Consider the following 12,764-nt stretch of genomic DNA (forward strand, 5'->3'; position numbering starts at 1 on the left):
ATGGTTATCCACTAGGACTCCAAGATCCCTCTCACAGGTACTACTATTGAGCAAGGTACCACATATATGGTACTGGTGCATTTTGTTTTTTTGGCCTAAATGTAGAACCTTACTTTTTTCACTGTTGAATTTCATTTTGTTAGATAGCGCCCAATGTTCAAGTCTGTCAAGATCTTTCTGTAACTTGAGCCTATCTTCTGGAGTGTTGGCTATTCCTGCCAGCTTGGTGTCATCTGCAAATTTGATGAGTTCCCCATCTATCCCCTCGTCCAAGTCATTGATGAAGATGTTGAAGAGTACTGGGCCTAAAACAGAGCCTTGGGGTACTCCACTGCATACTTCCTTCCATGTGGATGTAGTTCCGTTGAGGACTACACGTTGAGTGAGGTTGGTCAGCCAGTTACGAATCCATCTGGTGGTGGTGCTGTCTAACCCACATTTTTCTACTTTATCTAGTAGTAGGTTATGGTCTACTTTATCTTTTTTTTTTTTTTTTTATAAAAAGTTTTATTTTTACAATCATATCAAATAATTCATCCAATGTACAGTTATATACAATTAGTCGGGCTTGCCCAGTCACCACCACCCTTTTTAACACTCTTCCCTCTTCTACCTTCTTTTACTTTCCAAACCTTCCTCTCCTTCTCTTATCTACATCCGCTCCTCCCTCCACCCTACACCTTCCTTCTCCCTCTACTATCCCTCTTCCTTCCTCTTCTCTTTCCTACCTCCTACTCTCTCTTTTCTCCCTCCTCACCGTTCTAAAATGGTAACTATGCAGACCCGACCCTACATTAATTATATTTCTTCAATAATCCCTGTACATTAACCATCACTCCATCTCTACCAAACCCCCAATTCCCTCCCCTTACCCCCACCCCCACCCCGACTTCCCAGAACAAAATGCAGGGTATCAAAACTAACAATCATAATCCAAAATAATTCCTAAATTATAATCTCTAGTCACACCACACTTAGTCACACTCTCAATTCCCCTCTCCTTCAAAAATATATCTAATACAAAATATTTCCTAAATTTACTCATATGCTATTCGATATTTTTTTTATCTGATACTTATTTTAAATATAATCAATCCACATTTTCCATTCTAAAATATATTTTCTAGTGTATAGTCTTTCAAGTAAGCGGAGATTTTTGTCATCTCTGCCAGATTTGATACTTTGAGTGTCCATTCTTCGATTGTAGGTAATTCTTCTTTCTTCCAATACTGAGCAATCAAAAGTCTTGCGACTGTTATTAAGTTCAAAATCAATTTAGTCTCTATAGCTGTATAGTCCATAATTATTCCTAGTAGAAAGAACTGTGGAGTAAACTTAATCTTCTTTTTCAAAATATTCTGCATGATCCACCATACTTTAATCCAAAATGCTTTAACTTTTTTACAAGTCCACCATATATGGTAATAAGTAGCATCTTCACAATCGCATCTCCAACATTTAGCAAGATCTAATATGTGTTTCTTGTAAACAGGTAATGTCATTTTTAAATTGTTTCAAATAATGAAATACTTTCCTTCTCTTCATGGTGAATTCAGGCCATTAACATTCCAAGATAATAGTTTAATTGCCATTATCGGCCAAAGGAAACTTTTGGAACACCAGCCGCAGATCACATTTTACTTTAGGCCTTGCTCCTCCCACTGTTTCCGTTGTAGTAGTTGCCAGTTGTTGTTGTGCCTTCATCTCTTGTTCCTTGCGCTTAGCAGCAGCTCTTGTCAGCCTTTGTTCTTTTGAATCTAAACCCGTCGTAGGTATTTCCAACACTTGTAATAAATCTTCTTCCATCACAATCTGTTCTTGTACCTGCTTCACTTCTCTTCCTTCACTTCAGCCTCCTTCTTCTAGCTTCCAATGGGGGAAGACTTCCAACTTTTAATACCTCAACATAAAATTCTCTTGCTTTTCCAACCGTATTGAAACGATGTACTTTCCCTGCATAATATACTATTATACCAGTTGGAATATCCCATCTATATTCAATCTGATGTTTTTTAAGTTCATTCACCAGGAAGGCAAATTCCTTCCTAGCCCTTAACATTTTTGGTGGAATTTCCTTTAATATCAAAATATCTTGACCAGCAATCTGAATCTTCTCCCCCTTATATGAAGCTTGCAAAATCTGATTTCTCACTGTTCTGTTTGTAAAATAAATAACAACATCCCTTGGCAACTTTTTGCCTTGCTATCCAAGAATTCACACGATATATTTTATCAATTTGATAAGCCACATCTGCTGGACGAGCTGCTAATATCTCAGCAAATACTTCAGAAAAATTTCCTTAAATTCTCTTCCTTATTTTCTTTCAAACCTCGAATTCTAAGAGCAAATTCCATATTTCTATATTGTATCAAAACTATTTCATCCTCTGTTTTTCCATTTTACTTTGAAATTCATCCATTTTATTTTCTAATTTTAAATTATGTTGCTTAATTTCTTCAACCTCCTCTTCCAATAAAATCACATTCGTTGCCAAACTTTGTACTGCCATTACAAATCCTTCTTTAACTTCTTTATTTCCCACTTGAATTTCTGATATCTGCTCTTTCATTTCAGACATCTCATCAGTTATTACTTTAAATTTTTCTTCTATAAAGCCTTTTAAGTTCTCTTGTAACGCCTCTAAATTCAATGTTCTAGTCTCTGCTGTATGAGCTGGAGAGGCACCAGCTGATAAAGTTCCAGAGCTCTTTGTTACAGTAGACTTTAATTGTTTGGCTGCCATCTTCTATAAAATTATTTATTTATTTATTTCCAACTTAATATTCACTTTAAATCTTCTTAACCTCTAAGAAACACAGTCTTTTAAAGCAGTATTTAAAAATCTCCCCTAGATTCTATCAGCAGGCAGCAAAGAGTTAAAGAGTAAAAAGCAGCAAGTAACATGCAAATTACCAACTGCAGACGGCAAACGCTGAAAGTATCACTTTCGCTTTCCACTCGTTAACTTGTTAACAATTCGCCTCCATTTTACTGTTTTCAAGCTTGTTACAAAGTATCAGGGAATCGGCTTGGCTACTTGCATAAAGTTCTCCCACTTTCGTTCTGTCCGGTATAATCCTTTATTGTCCAAAATAAATCTCGGCGTTTGGTCGTGGTGATTGGTTCTGCCAAAGCAGAAGAATCCTCGGATCTGGAGCACTTCGGGTTACTGGAGGGAACTTAACCCTTCAAACCCCTTTTTTCTCAGGGGCTTTAGGGAAATTCAACCTCTGCCCTCAGCTCACCACCTTCTCCTTCTCCCGAAGAGGGGGTTTTCTGAACCGCTGGACAGCAGATTTAAGCTGTCCTAGCGATTCCACATAATCCAGAGGTTGGTGATCGTAAAGATCACCGCCATCACCTACGGTGCCAAACCGGAAGTCCGGTTATGGTCTACTTTATCAAATGCTTTACTGAAGTCCAAGTAAATTATATCGACAGCATTCCTCTGGTCTACTAATTTTGTCATTTTGTCAAAGAATGTGATAAGATTAGTCTGGCATGATCTGTTTTTGACAAACCCATGTTGGCTTTTGGTTATTACTTTGTTTGCTTCTAGGTGTTCGGTGACAAATTAAGTCCTAGCTTGATTTTTATATGTGCACCCAATATAAGCCCTACCTCCCAAAATAAGCCCTAATTAAGATCCCACCCACTTTGAGGTGCATGGGTAAAAATTAAGCTAGGGTGGGGATGGGGGGGGTGGAGTTGTCATACTACTTACCTACAGACAGTTGCAGCAACAGCTGCCTTGCCGGCCCGTTTCTTCTGCAGCCGGCAAGGCTTTTCTGAGGGCCTCTGTAGCTGATAACAGAGCTCTGGATTGATCCAGAGCTCTGTTATCATCTGCAGAGGCCTTCAGGAAAGCCTTGCCAGCCTAGCTGGCCTTAGAAGAAATTCCTGAAGGCCTCTGACAGTGAAAAGAAGGCCGGGTGATGCATGCAAAGTGAGGTGAGTCAGTGGACATCCCCCCCAAAAATAAGAACTGGTGCCTCTTTGGTGGTAAAAAAATATATAAGACCGGGTCTTATTTTCAGGAAAACACGGGTAGCAAAACTGTAGCAATAGCATTTAGACTTATATACTACCTCATAGTGCTTTACAGCATTCTCTGAGCAGTTTACAAGGTCATCATATTGACCCCAACAAACTGGGTGCTCATTTAACCAACCTGCGAAAGATGGTAGACAGAGCCAACCTTGAGTCAATAGGAATCGAACTGCCAAACTGCTGGCAGTCGCCAGTCGTCAGAGGTTTCAAGACCTCTTTTTGCTCAAAATGGTCTCTGTAGAGGGAGCACAACCCCACTGAGAATTGATGCAACCCTGAAAGCAGAGGGTTTTGGAACTAACAGCCTCTCCATCTTGCTTGGGTTGAGTCTGTATGTCCCTATCCACAGACTCAATGTCTAACCCTTCTAGGTTGTCCAGAAGGATGACTGACAGTATCAAAAGCTGCTGAGAAGACTAGAAGGATAAAAATAATTACTGTCCCCCTGCCCACCCCCATATAAGTGGTTCATGAGAATAATCACTGCATATGTCCAGTGATTATTCAATCACTGGACATCTTAATCTACAATCTTAATCCCAGATTGTAACAGGTCCAGATAACCTGTATCCTCCAGAGCAGGGATCTCCAACCTTGGCAAGTCCACAAGTCTTAAAGTTGCCAAGATTGGAGACCCCTGCTCCAGAGCTCTCTGTAACTGCAGGCCACCATCTTCTCAACAATCTTCCACCATAAAGAAAATAGGAGATAAGACATTAGTTATCTGTCCAGACCTGGCTCTCTGAAGTGTCTTTCAAGGCTCCTAAAAAGTCCTTTCCTCAAAATAATAATAATAATAATAATTTAAAAATTGCTGATTATTTGCCTGAATCCAGCTCCCAGTCGTCTCCCTGGCCTTTTCATTAACCTGGCCAGGAAGAGATCCAAACAGAAGAGCTAAAATCAGAGCTCTTCCTTGAGACCCTCAGGCTCAAAAACAAGGCAACCCTCCCTGTCATTATTTCAAGATATTACTGCTGTCATCTCAAGAAATTCTCTATCTCCCTTCAGATCAGAGTGGACTTTGACAACTTTATCAACAAAACGAGCCATGAAATGCTCAGTTAGTGAACATGTGGTGTATATACATATATTGGAAGCAATACATGTATACATTAAATGTGCAGGAATGTTATGACTTCACATCCTGCTTGGGCTTTTCTCAGAGGCAACTGTTTGGTTATTGCATGGAAAATAAATATTACACTGGCCAACTCTTTGATCTAATACCACAAAATATTTTTGTCACATTCATACATGTTTACATTTGGCAATGACTTCTGAATGGTTCAACAGCTTGCAGACCATAAAATCTCCCCAATACAGATTATAAAGTTACTGTATTATACTTTTTTTTAATATAAATTTATTTAATTTTAACAATTAAATAATTTTCATTCAACTCTTGTGCATGACTGTGACCATTTACATATCATCCCATTAGTGTTCTCCTATACTCTATATAATTTAACTAAATTATATTACTAATTCTAATTTGAATTTCTAATTCTTACTAATTCTACTATCTGTTATTTCCCCTTCTTTCCTATTTTTGACCCAATTATACCATTTCTCCCATATTACATAAAAATCCAAATCCATCCGTCCTTTCAGTTCAAGTGTCATTTTGTCCATCTCGGCGCAATCCAATATTTTTCTAATTATTAACTCTTCAGAGGGTGTATTTGAGCTTCTCCAACATTGCGCAAATGCCAGTCATATGTAAAATAATATATGTTGTTGTTTTTCATATTTTATTTTCATCATTCCTAGAAGAAACAGCTCTGGTCTGTATTCTGTCTGGAAGCCTGTTACTTCCTGTATCCAACTATGTATTTTCATCCAGTATTTTTTTTTTGTTTCGGAGCATGACCACCATGTATGAAAGAAGGTACCTTGCTTTTGTCGACATTTTCAACGCTTGAGGTTTAAATTTGGATATATTTTTGCCAATCTAGAAGGTGCCAAATACCAACGGTAAAACATTTTATATTGATTTGCCAGATTGGCAAAATACAAAAAGTTACTGTATTTATACTATGCCTCTCGTTTCGCGGGACTAAAAACAGCATAAGGTTCTAGCTGGCTGGGTTAAAACTGTATTCCTCACCTGCAGAAGGACCCGGCAGAGTTGCAGGTGGATTTCCAGGAGTCTATCCAGGTCATCACTTCCTGTGGTTAACTCCTTTTCCATATGGGCATCACAGCACAGAGAAGAAAGAGTGGCATCATTGTAGATGCTGGTGCCAAGCACAAGAGGAGAGAAGAAGCACATAACAAATCATAAATGCAAATCAGGAGTGGAGAGAACTAAGCTTTCATCCCATACTTGTTTACACTAGAGGAGTCCTCGACTTACGATCACAACTGTGCCCAAAATCTATGTTGCTAAGCGAGATAGTTGTTAAGTGAAGTTTGCTCCGTTTTACAATCTTTCTTGACACGATTGTTAAAGGCATCACTGCAGTTGTCAAGTTAGTAAACACGGTTGTAAAGTGGCTTACTCACTGACTTTGCTTGTCAGAAGGTCACAAAAGGGGATCACACGACTCCAGGACACTGCAACTGTTATAAATGTGAGCCAGTTGACAAATGTCTGAATTTTGATTACCCTATCATGGGGATGATGCAACGATCGTAAAATGTTCATAAGCCACTTTTTTCAGTACCATTGTCATTTCGAACAGTCACTAAAGTTAAACTGTTATAAGTCAAGGACTATCTGTACTCCCTTTATATTGTAATAAAAATCAGATTAAAAGTTTCTGGGACATAAAAATTTAAAAAACTTAGCAATGTTGAAAAAAAGAATAGAACATCAAACGAGCTCAGCTAATTCAAAACCGCTTTTACTGGACAGGGAGGTCCAGCTCAGCCTTTACCACCTTGGAAATGGACTGCAACTCTTGGCCAGCCTTGAGAATTTCAGTCCCAACTCAGCACAAGAACATCAGATCAAAAATGGTTGCTTTGATTGCTACTGTAGTCAACCAGATGCCTCTAATAAGTCTGTAAGTGTTGCATAAATCCAGCTGCCCTCCCAGCAACCAACATTTGGTAGCACAAGGCCTCTGAACATTCAACTATGTTCAGGGATTAATGGATACTGAAAACCTTCATGATTTTGCCTAACCTCATTTTAAAGCCTTGACATGTGATATGTCTTAAATGCCACTAAAAAAGTCAGACTGACTTATTTATAAAACTCTTACAACAGAAACAAGCCTATTCTGGCCTGTCAGAACAAGTATTTAACTCAAGAAATCTTGAATGAAAACTCCTTTGGCCTGAACCAAATGTTTTTCCTTCTTCCACCCCAACAGAGAACAGTCAGCTAAAACTGTCCTATTGTATCTTTCCCCAAGGAGTGCTTGCTCCAGTTAGGTAAAAATGACATGCCATAACAAACTGAGCATATGTTGTCTATTTTTTCTCCCTCTCCACACCACCCCCCCCCCCCCGTCTTTCTATTTTCAAGACCCAGTTTATAGACGGTGTAGAGCTAGAAAATGTTATGATAAAGTGTTATTATGGCAGTTAATAACCTTGTATGGAAGCATCTACCTGGTGCTGCAGGTCCTTACACTTCCAAAGGATGAGAGTTCATCAGCACTGCAGTCAGCATTGAGGAAGTCAAAGCTTTCCAACACAGTCTCTACCATCAAACTCTCCATGGAAGAGTGTTTTGGATGATACTTTTTGGGCTGTTGGTGACACAAAGCAAGCTATATTTCTATGCACGCAGGAACACATTCTATCCAGAGAATAACAGCGTTCTCAAAAGCATCCATAACAAAATATAGGGAAGTCCTTCTTCTAATCACAGATTTTGTTGTTGTTGTTAAAAATGTGGCTACAACCACCACATGTATACAATATAATGCATATACAGCAGGGATGTCAAAGTCAATTTCATTGAGGACAGCATCAGGGTTGTATTTTATCTTGGGGTGGGGGACATGGCCAGCTTGAAATAACTTGTGTCAGGGTGCCTGTGGTGGCCCGAGCACTCTATCAGTGAAAACGGGCTCCAGAGCCCCGTTTTCAGTTGCAACGGCTTCCTGAAACTCTCTGCCAGCAAAAATGGAAGCTCAGGAGGGCCGCGCATCAGGGATGAAATCCAGCAGGCTCTGAAAGGTTCTGGAGAACCAGTAGCCACACCACACACCCCAAGCCACGCCCACAGAACCAGTAGTAAAAAAATTTGGATTTCATCACTGCCGCGCATGTCCTCCTGCAACCCTCTGCCAGAGAAAATGGAACTCGAGAGGGCCGCATGGGCTGGTCCTTCACTGTTTCCAGGTCAGCCCCGCAGGCCAGATCTAAGCACCCTGCGGGTCAGATCCAGCACACAGGCCTCAAGTTTGACACCCCTGATATACTGTATATATTGCAATTTGACCTTTCTCAGTACAACTGAGGTAAGGATGAAAATTATGACTACTCATAGATATCTTAGGCAGCAAAATTCTTCATAGGAGAACTACAAGTTCTTTGATTGAAAAGCAATACAAGTTGATTGAAAAGCAATCGTTCAAAAACACATTAAAAATAAATATTTAATAACAGAAAGGCTGTCAATAAAGAAGTCATTAAAGATGTCAGTTCAAAATAAAGCCTTGAATACAGCCACCAGAGCTCTTCTTAAAGTGTTGAATTAATTATATTGAACGTTAATTACATTTACTTGTCAATTAAATCTGTTTTTATTCTTTACCTATGTTGTACAAATGCAAATAAGTAGAACAATGTATGCATATATTAGGTTTTCCTAATCTAGTGGGTTCTAAGCTTTTGGTGGACTTGAGAGCCTACAATCTACTAGCCAGCCTTTTCAAAATCCAAATACTTGGAAGATTTCAATACCTTTAATTTGTCCTGGATACAGAAGACCTGGTGTTCCAATTCCTCCAGTGGGATAGGACTTGGACCCTGTGACTTCAGCAAATTTAACACTTCCTGTAGGATCTTCTGAATGGACTTGGTCTTTCCAGTAGGTTTGGCGTCATCATCATCATTATCATTCCAGTCTCTTTGTTCAACAGAGAGAATCTTTCTTTGTTGCTCTGAAGGGCAATGCCAGTCCCGAGTGATGGACTTATCACCATCTTTGTCTTGTTCTAGCAGACATGATGGAATACTTAAAGAGGTGTCAGTATAGGGAGTCTCTTGTAGGATATCTAAAGTTCTGCGGCCAGGAGGCTGGCATATTGAAACATGCTGTTCCTCTCCTTCTGCACAATTATTCTGCAGAATAGCCAGTGGCAACTTCCTTTGATTTGATGGCGGAGTCATGTTTCTGCTTTCTGTCAGTTTCTGATCTTCAGAACTAAATGAACTCCCTTCAGTTGTCTCTGTAAGGCTGTGACTTACACTCCTCAGACGCAGGTTAAAATCACAGTCAGCCAAGTAGCTCAGGATGCAGGGATCTTGGGTCTCTTCCCTAATGTTTGCATGTTTCTTTCCTTGTTGCAAAACAGACTGTGGGAAACAGGTTGAAAATGCAATTCTCTTTGGAACATTGTACCGTGTTTCCCCAAAAATAAGACCCTGTCTTATATTTTTGAACCCCAAAATAAGAGCTTGGCCTTATTTTCGGGGAGATCTTATTATTTTGGGGCGCATGGAGCAAGATGAGGCTCCTCTTGCCATGTTACCTGATTTCCAGCTCTGTCTCCCTAACCCTAACCAGAGGAAATGGCAGGGACAGATTGCGTATGCATTTAAATATTTTCGGGGAGGGCTTATTTTCGGGAAGGGCTTATTTTGGGGGGAGGCTTATTTTAGCACATGCGCTCAAAAGCCGGATTGGGCTTATTATCAGGGGATGTCTTATTTTCAGGGAAACAGGATACTGACCTTCATACATGTTAGCCTCAGCTCTTAAATTAACCTGTCTCAGAAGGTGGCAGCAGATGGCAACTTTTATAATGAGTTCAGACACTAAATACTGTAAGTATGGACATGGTTAGTTCCTGGGTAGAAAGCTTAATATTATACTGAGGCTGCAGACTAAGTTAAGTCAAAACAGCAACAAAATATCCAGAATTTTTATATATTATATATTATAAATTACTTTATAATGCTGCCGTGAAAACTAGCAAGGATCAACCTATTCTCAAAGATATTAATGTTACATTTTTTCAGTTGTATGCTTTGGGGTTTTTTTCACTATTTATATAGGTTAGCAGTGTATCATTCTCAGGCATGCCTTCTCTTTCTCTCATTATCCTTTCTTTAAGTTATTATGAATAACAAACTACCATGGTCCATTAATTAACTCTACTCAAGTTTAGGTTTAGCCTAGCAAAGTGGGGAAAGTTCTCTTGTAACACTCAATGGCACCCGAGAATACTTTTTTAAAAACTTTATACCTTTTTTAAAAAAATTTGCATTTATATCCCGCCCTTCTCCGAAGACTCAGGGCGGCTTACATTATGTCAAGCAATAGTCTTCATCCATTTGTATACTATATACAAAGTCAACTTATTGCCCCCAACAATCTGGGTCCTCATTTTACCTATCTTATAAAGGATGGAAGGCTGAGTCAACCTTGGGCCTGGTGGGACTTGAACCTGCAGTAATTGCAAGCAGCTGCTGTTAATAACAGATTGCATTAGTCTGTTGAGCCACCAGAGGCTCTTAGGACAACCTTCTTAAGATGTCTAGTTGAATTCAAAAATATTCAAACAGCAGTCAGCCAAATTACTAAGGGATGCCAACACAATGGAACAATAACACTCTTAATACTCATATTACAGTACAATTTTTGTTACAGATATTTTCAAGTGCTACAAATTACATATAGCTAACACGTCTAGGAACCATGGATAGTTTTACAGAACATAATTTTAACTGGTCTCTTTTGAAATCCACCCAAGCTGGTGTCCAATAATTAAAGCTAAGGTGGACTAATTCTGTAACTGTTGTTCCAACCTCCTGATCATTTCAATGCCTTTTTTCTCAATCTTTTCCAATAAAATAAACAAGATTATAGTCCCTTTTCTTCACTTCACTTTCCCACCCTTTATCCAAGTCTTTCCACTCCATCAACCAAGATTACTTCGTTGTGAAACAAGCCTCAACAGAATCAAGATATTGCTTACATCACCATCAAAATTATTATCATCATCATCATGAGAAACTTTGCTTTTCTAAAGGGAAATTGTTTATTAACGATGCAAAAAGAATGGTATTTTTCTTAACAAGAATTACAAGAATGTTTGAAGCAGAAAAACCATTAAGCTGAGGGAAATTCTACCCATCCCAAAGCCTGCCAAAAGTGGATCTTTCCTGTTAACAGATCAGCTGTTTAATATTTCCCCTGTTACTTAGATTTCCTTTATTATAACATTCCGATCCAGCAATGAAGAACTATCAGGAACTGGCAGGATACTTTAAATTTCAACAGCCTTAATTTCACAAGAGACCATAGAAGAGGCTATAGGTTATGGTATGTCTTTTAGAAGAGAAACAGATCCTATTTCATGTATACTTACAAGGTAATATTTTTCTCGGAAGCTGGGAGTGTTTGGAGGAGTCCAGCTGTATATGGAGTTTTTTCTACTTCCCACAGAAAACTTGGTGGTGGACCCAGGGGACAAAATTAAGTTCTCGGAATCAAAAGGACTGTGGATTGAAAGACACAAATAAAACCCAATAAGTATTAGAAAGCCAGCACATGCTTATATATGTATGCCAAAGCACAGAGGAAGTCCCGTGTATTTCTGCCAATTGGCTTTCTCAAATTCCCCATACGGACATACAATTCCAGTCTTGCAAGACATACCAAGAATGTGCTTCAAATGCTTTTGTAGGAATCCTTCTTCAAGGGATGCATTTTTTTTTACCCCTGGAAAGATGCAAATATCCTAGCCACATGAGACATCTGATGAAGCTGTAACTTTTATGGACTGTGGATGATGAGAATATGCTGAGCAACTTGCTAGCAATGACTCCAAACTGTACCTCTCCACATTTTGGGAGTTTCAGATAAGAATCACTTTATTTATCTGAGTTCTCGTACTACAGGATGTGTTCTTTTTATTCTCCCAGCTATTTCTCGTGTTATTTGCTTCCTTAATTTTAGTTCTGCTTTATTTGATCGCTCGTGTTTTATAATGCTGATGTACTCAGACAAGGTTTGAGATGCAGCCTAGAGTTTTTCACTTTCAAATTACCTTGAATATAATTGTGTGAAATGGAGAATAAAATATATTACACAAATACAAGTCAGTTACTTTGGAACTGTCTTACATGTCTTTTGAGTATTTGGTTTTACCTTTGTAGTAATGCTTGCTATAGTTTTTGATTTTAATTAAAAAGGAATATGGAAAATGGTCAAGAATTCTGCTACTGGTGTGTCAGTGTATGGACTAACAATTTATCTGGATTCTGCAGACTCTTCTAACTCTTTGCAATAAGCATTGATTGAATGTATGGTGGAACCTTTTCTTTCTTGGTCTGTTTTTGGAGTCAGCATAACCAAGATGGGCAAGTCTAAAAGTGATAAGATAGAAGGCTGTACTGCAGTTAGAGTCAGCAATAGAATCCACAATGTGAAGTGATAAATGATCTGGGCACAGCTCAGAGATATTAAAAATAATAGATACGATGTCTTGAACAATATTATTTTTTCTGAGTTGTAAGGCCACTGGATGGTGACCAGAACTGTATTTTTGGAACTGTGAACTACCCCTGTTCTTATCTGTAT

General features: G+C 38.8%; 1 protein-coding gene across 7 annotated transcripts in view; it reads right to left on the reverse strand.

Annotated features, from left to right (window-relative positions):
- The window catches only part of RIPOR3 (RIPOR family member 3), a 145,450-nt gene that overhangs the window by 27,780 nt on the left and 104,906 nt on the right, over positions 1-12,764 (reverse strand). For all 7 annotated transcript variants that reach the window (XR_009154135.1, XM_058175043.1, XM_058175044.1 and 4 more), the window contains 4 exons: positions 11,551-11,680; positions 8,918-9,532; positions 7,616-7,755; positions 6,162-6,291 (listed from right to left, as the gene is read on the reverse strand). Coding sequence is in view for 6 of the 7 variants with exons in the window: in XM_058175043.1 (XP_058031026.1) it covers positions 6,162-6,291; positions 7,616-7,755; positions 8,918-9,532; positions 11,551-11,680 (1,015 nt within the window). In the remaining variant the exon portion in view is untranslated. The remainder of the gene's footprint in view (positions 1-6,161; positions 6,292-7,615; positions 7,756-8,917; positions 9,533-11,550; positions 11,681-12,764) is intronic.

The sequence above is a fragment of the Ahaetulla prasina genome, chromosome 3 (assembly GCF_028640845.1).
Source record: "Ahaetulla prasina isolate Xishuangbanna chromosome 3, ASM2864084v1, whole genome shotgun sequence".
NCBI lineage: Eukaryota > Metazoa > Chordata > Lepidosauria > Squamata > Colubridae > Ahaetulla > Ahaetulla prasina.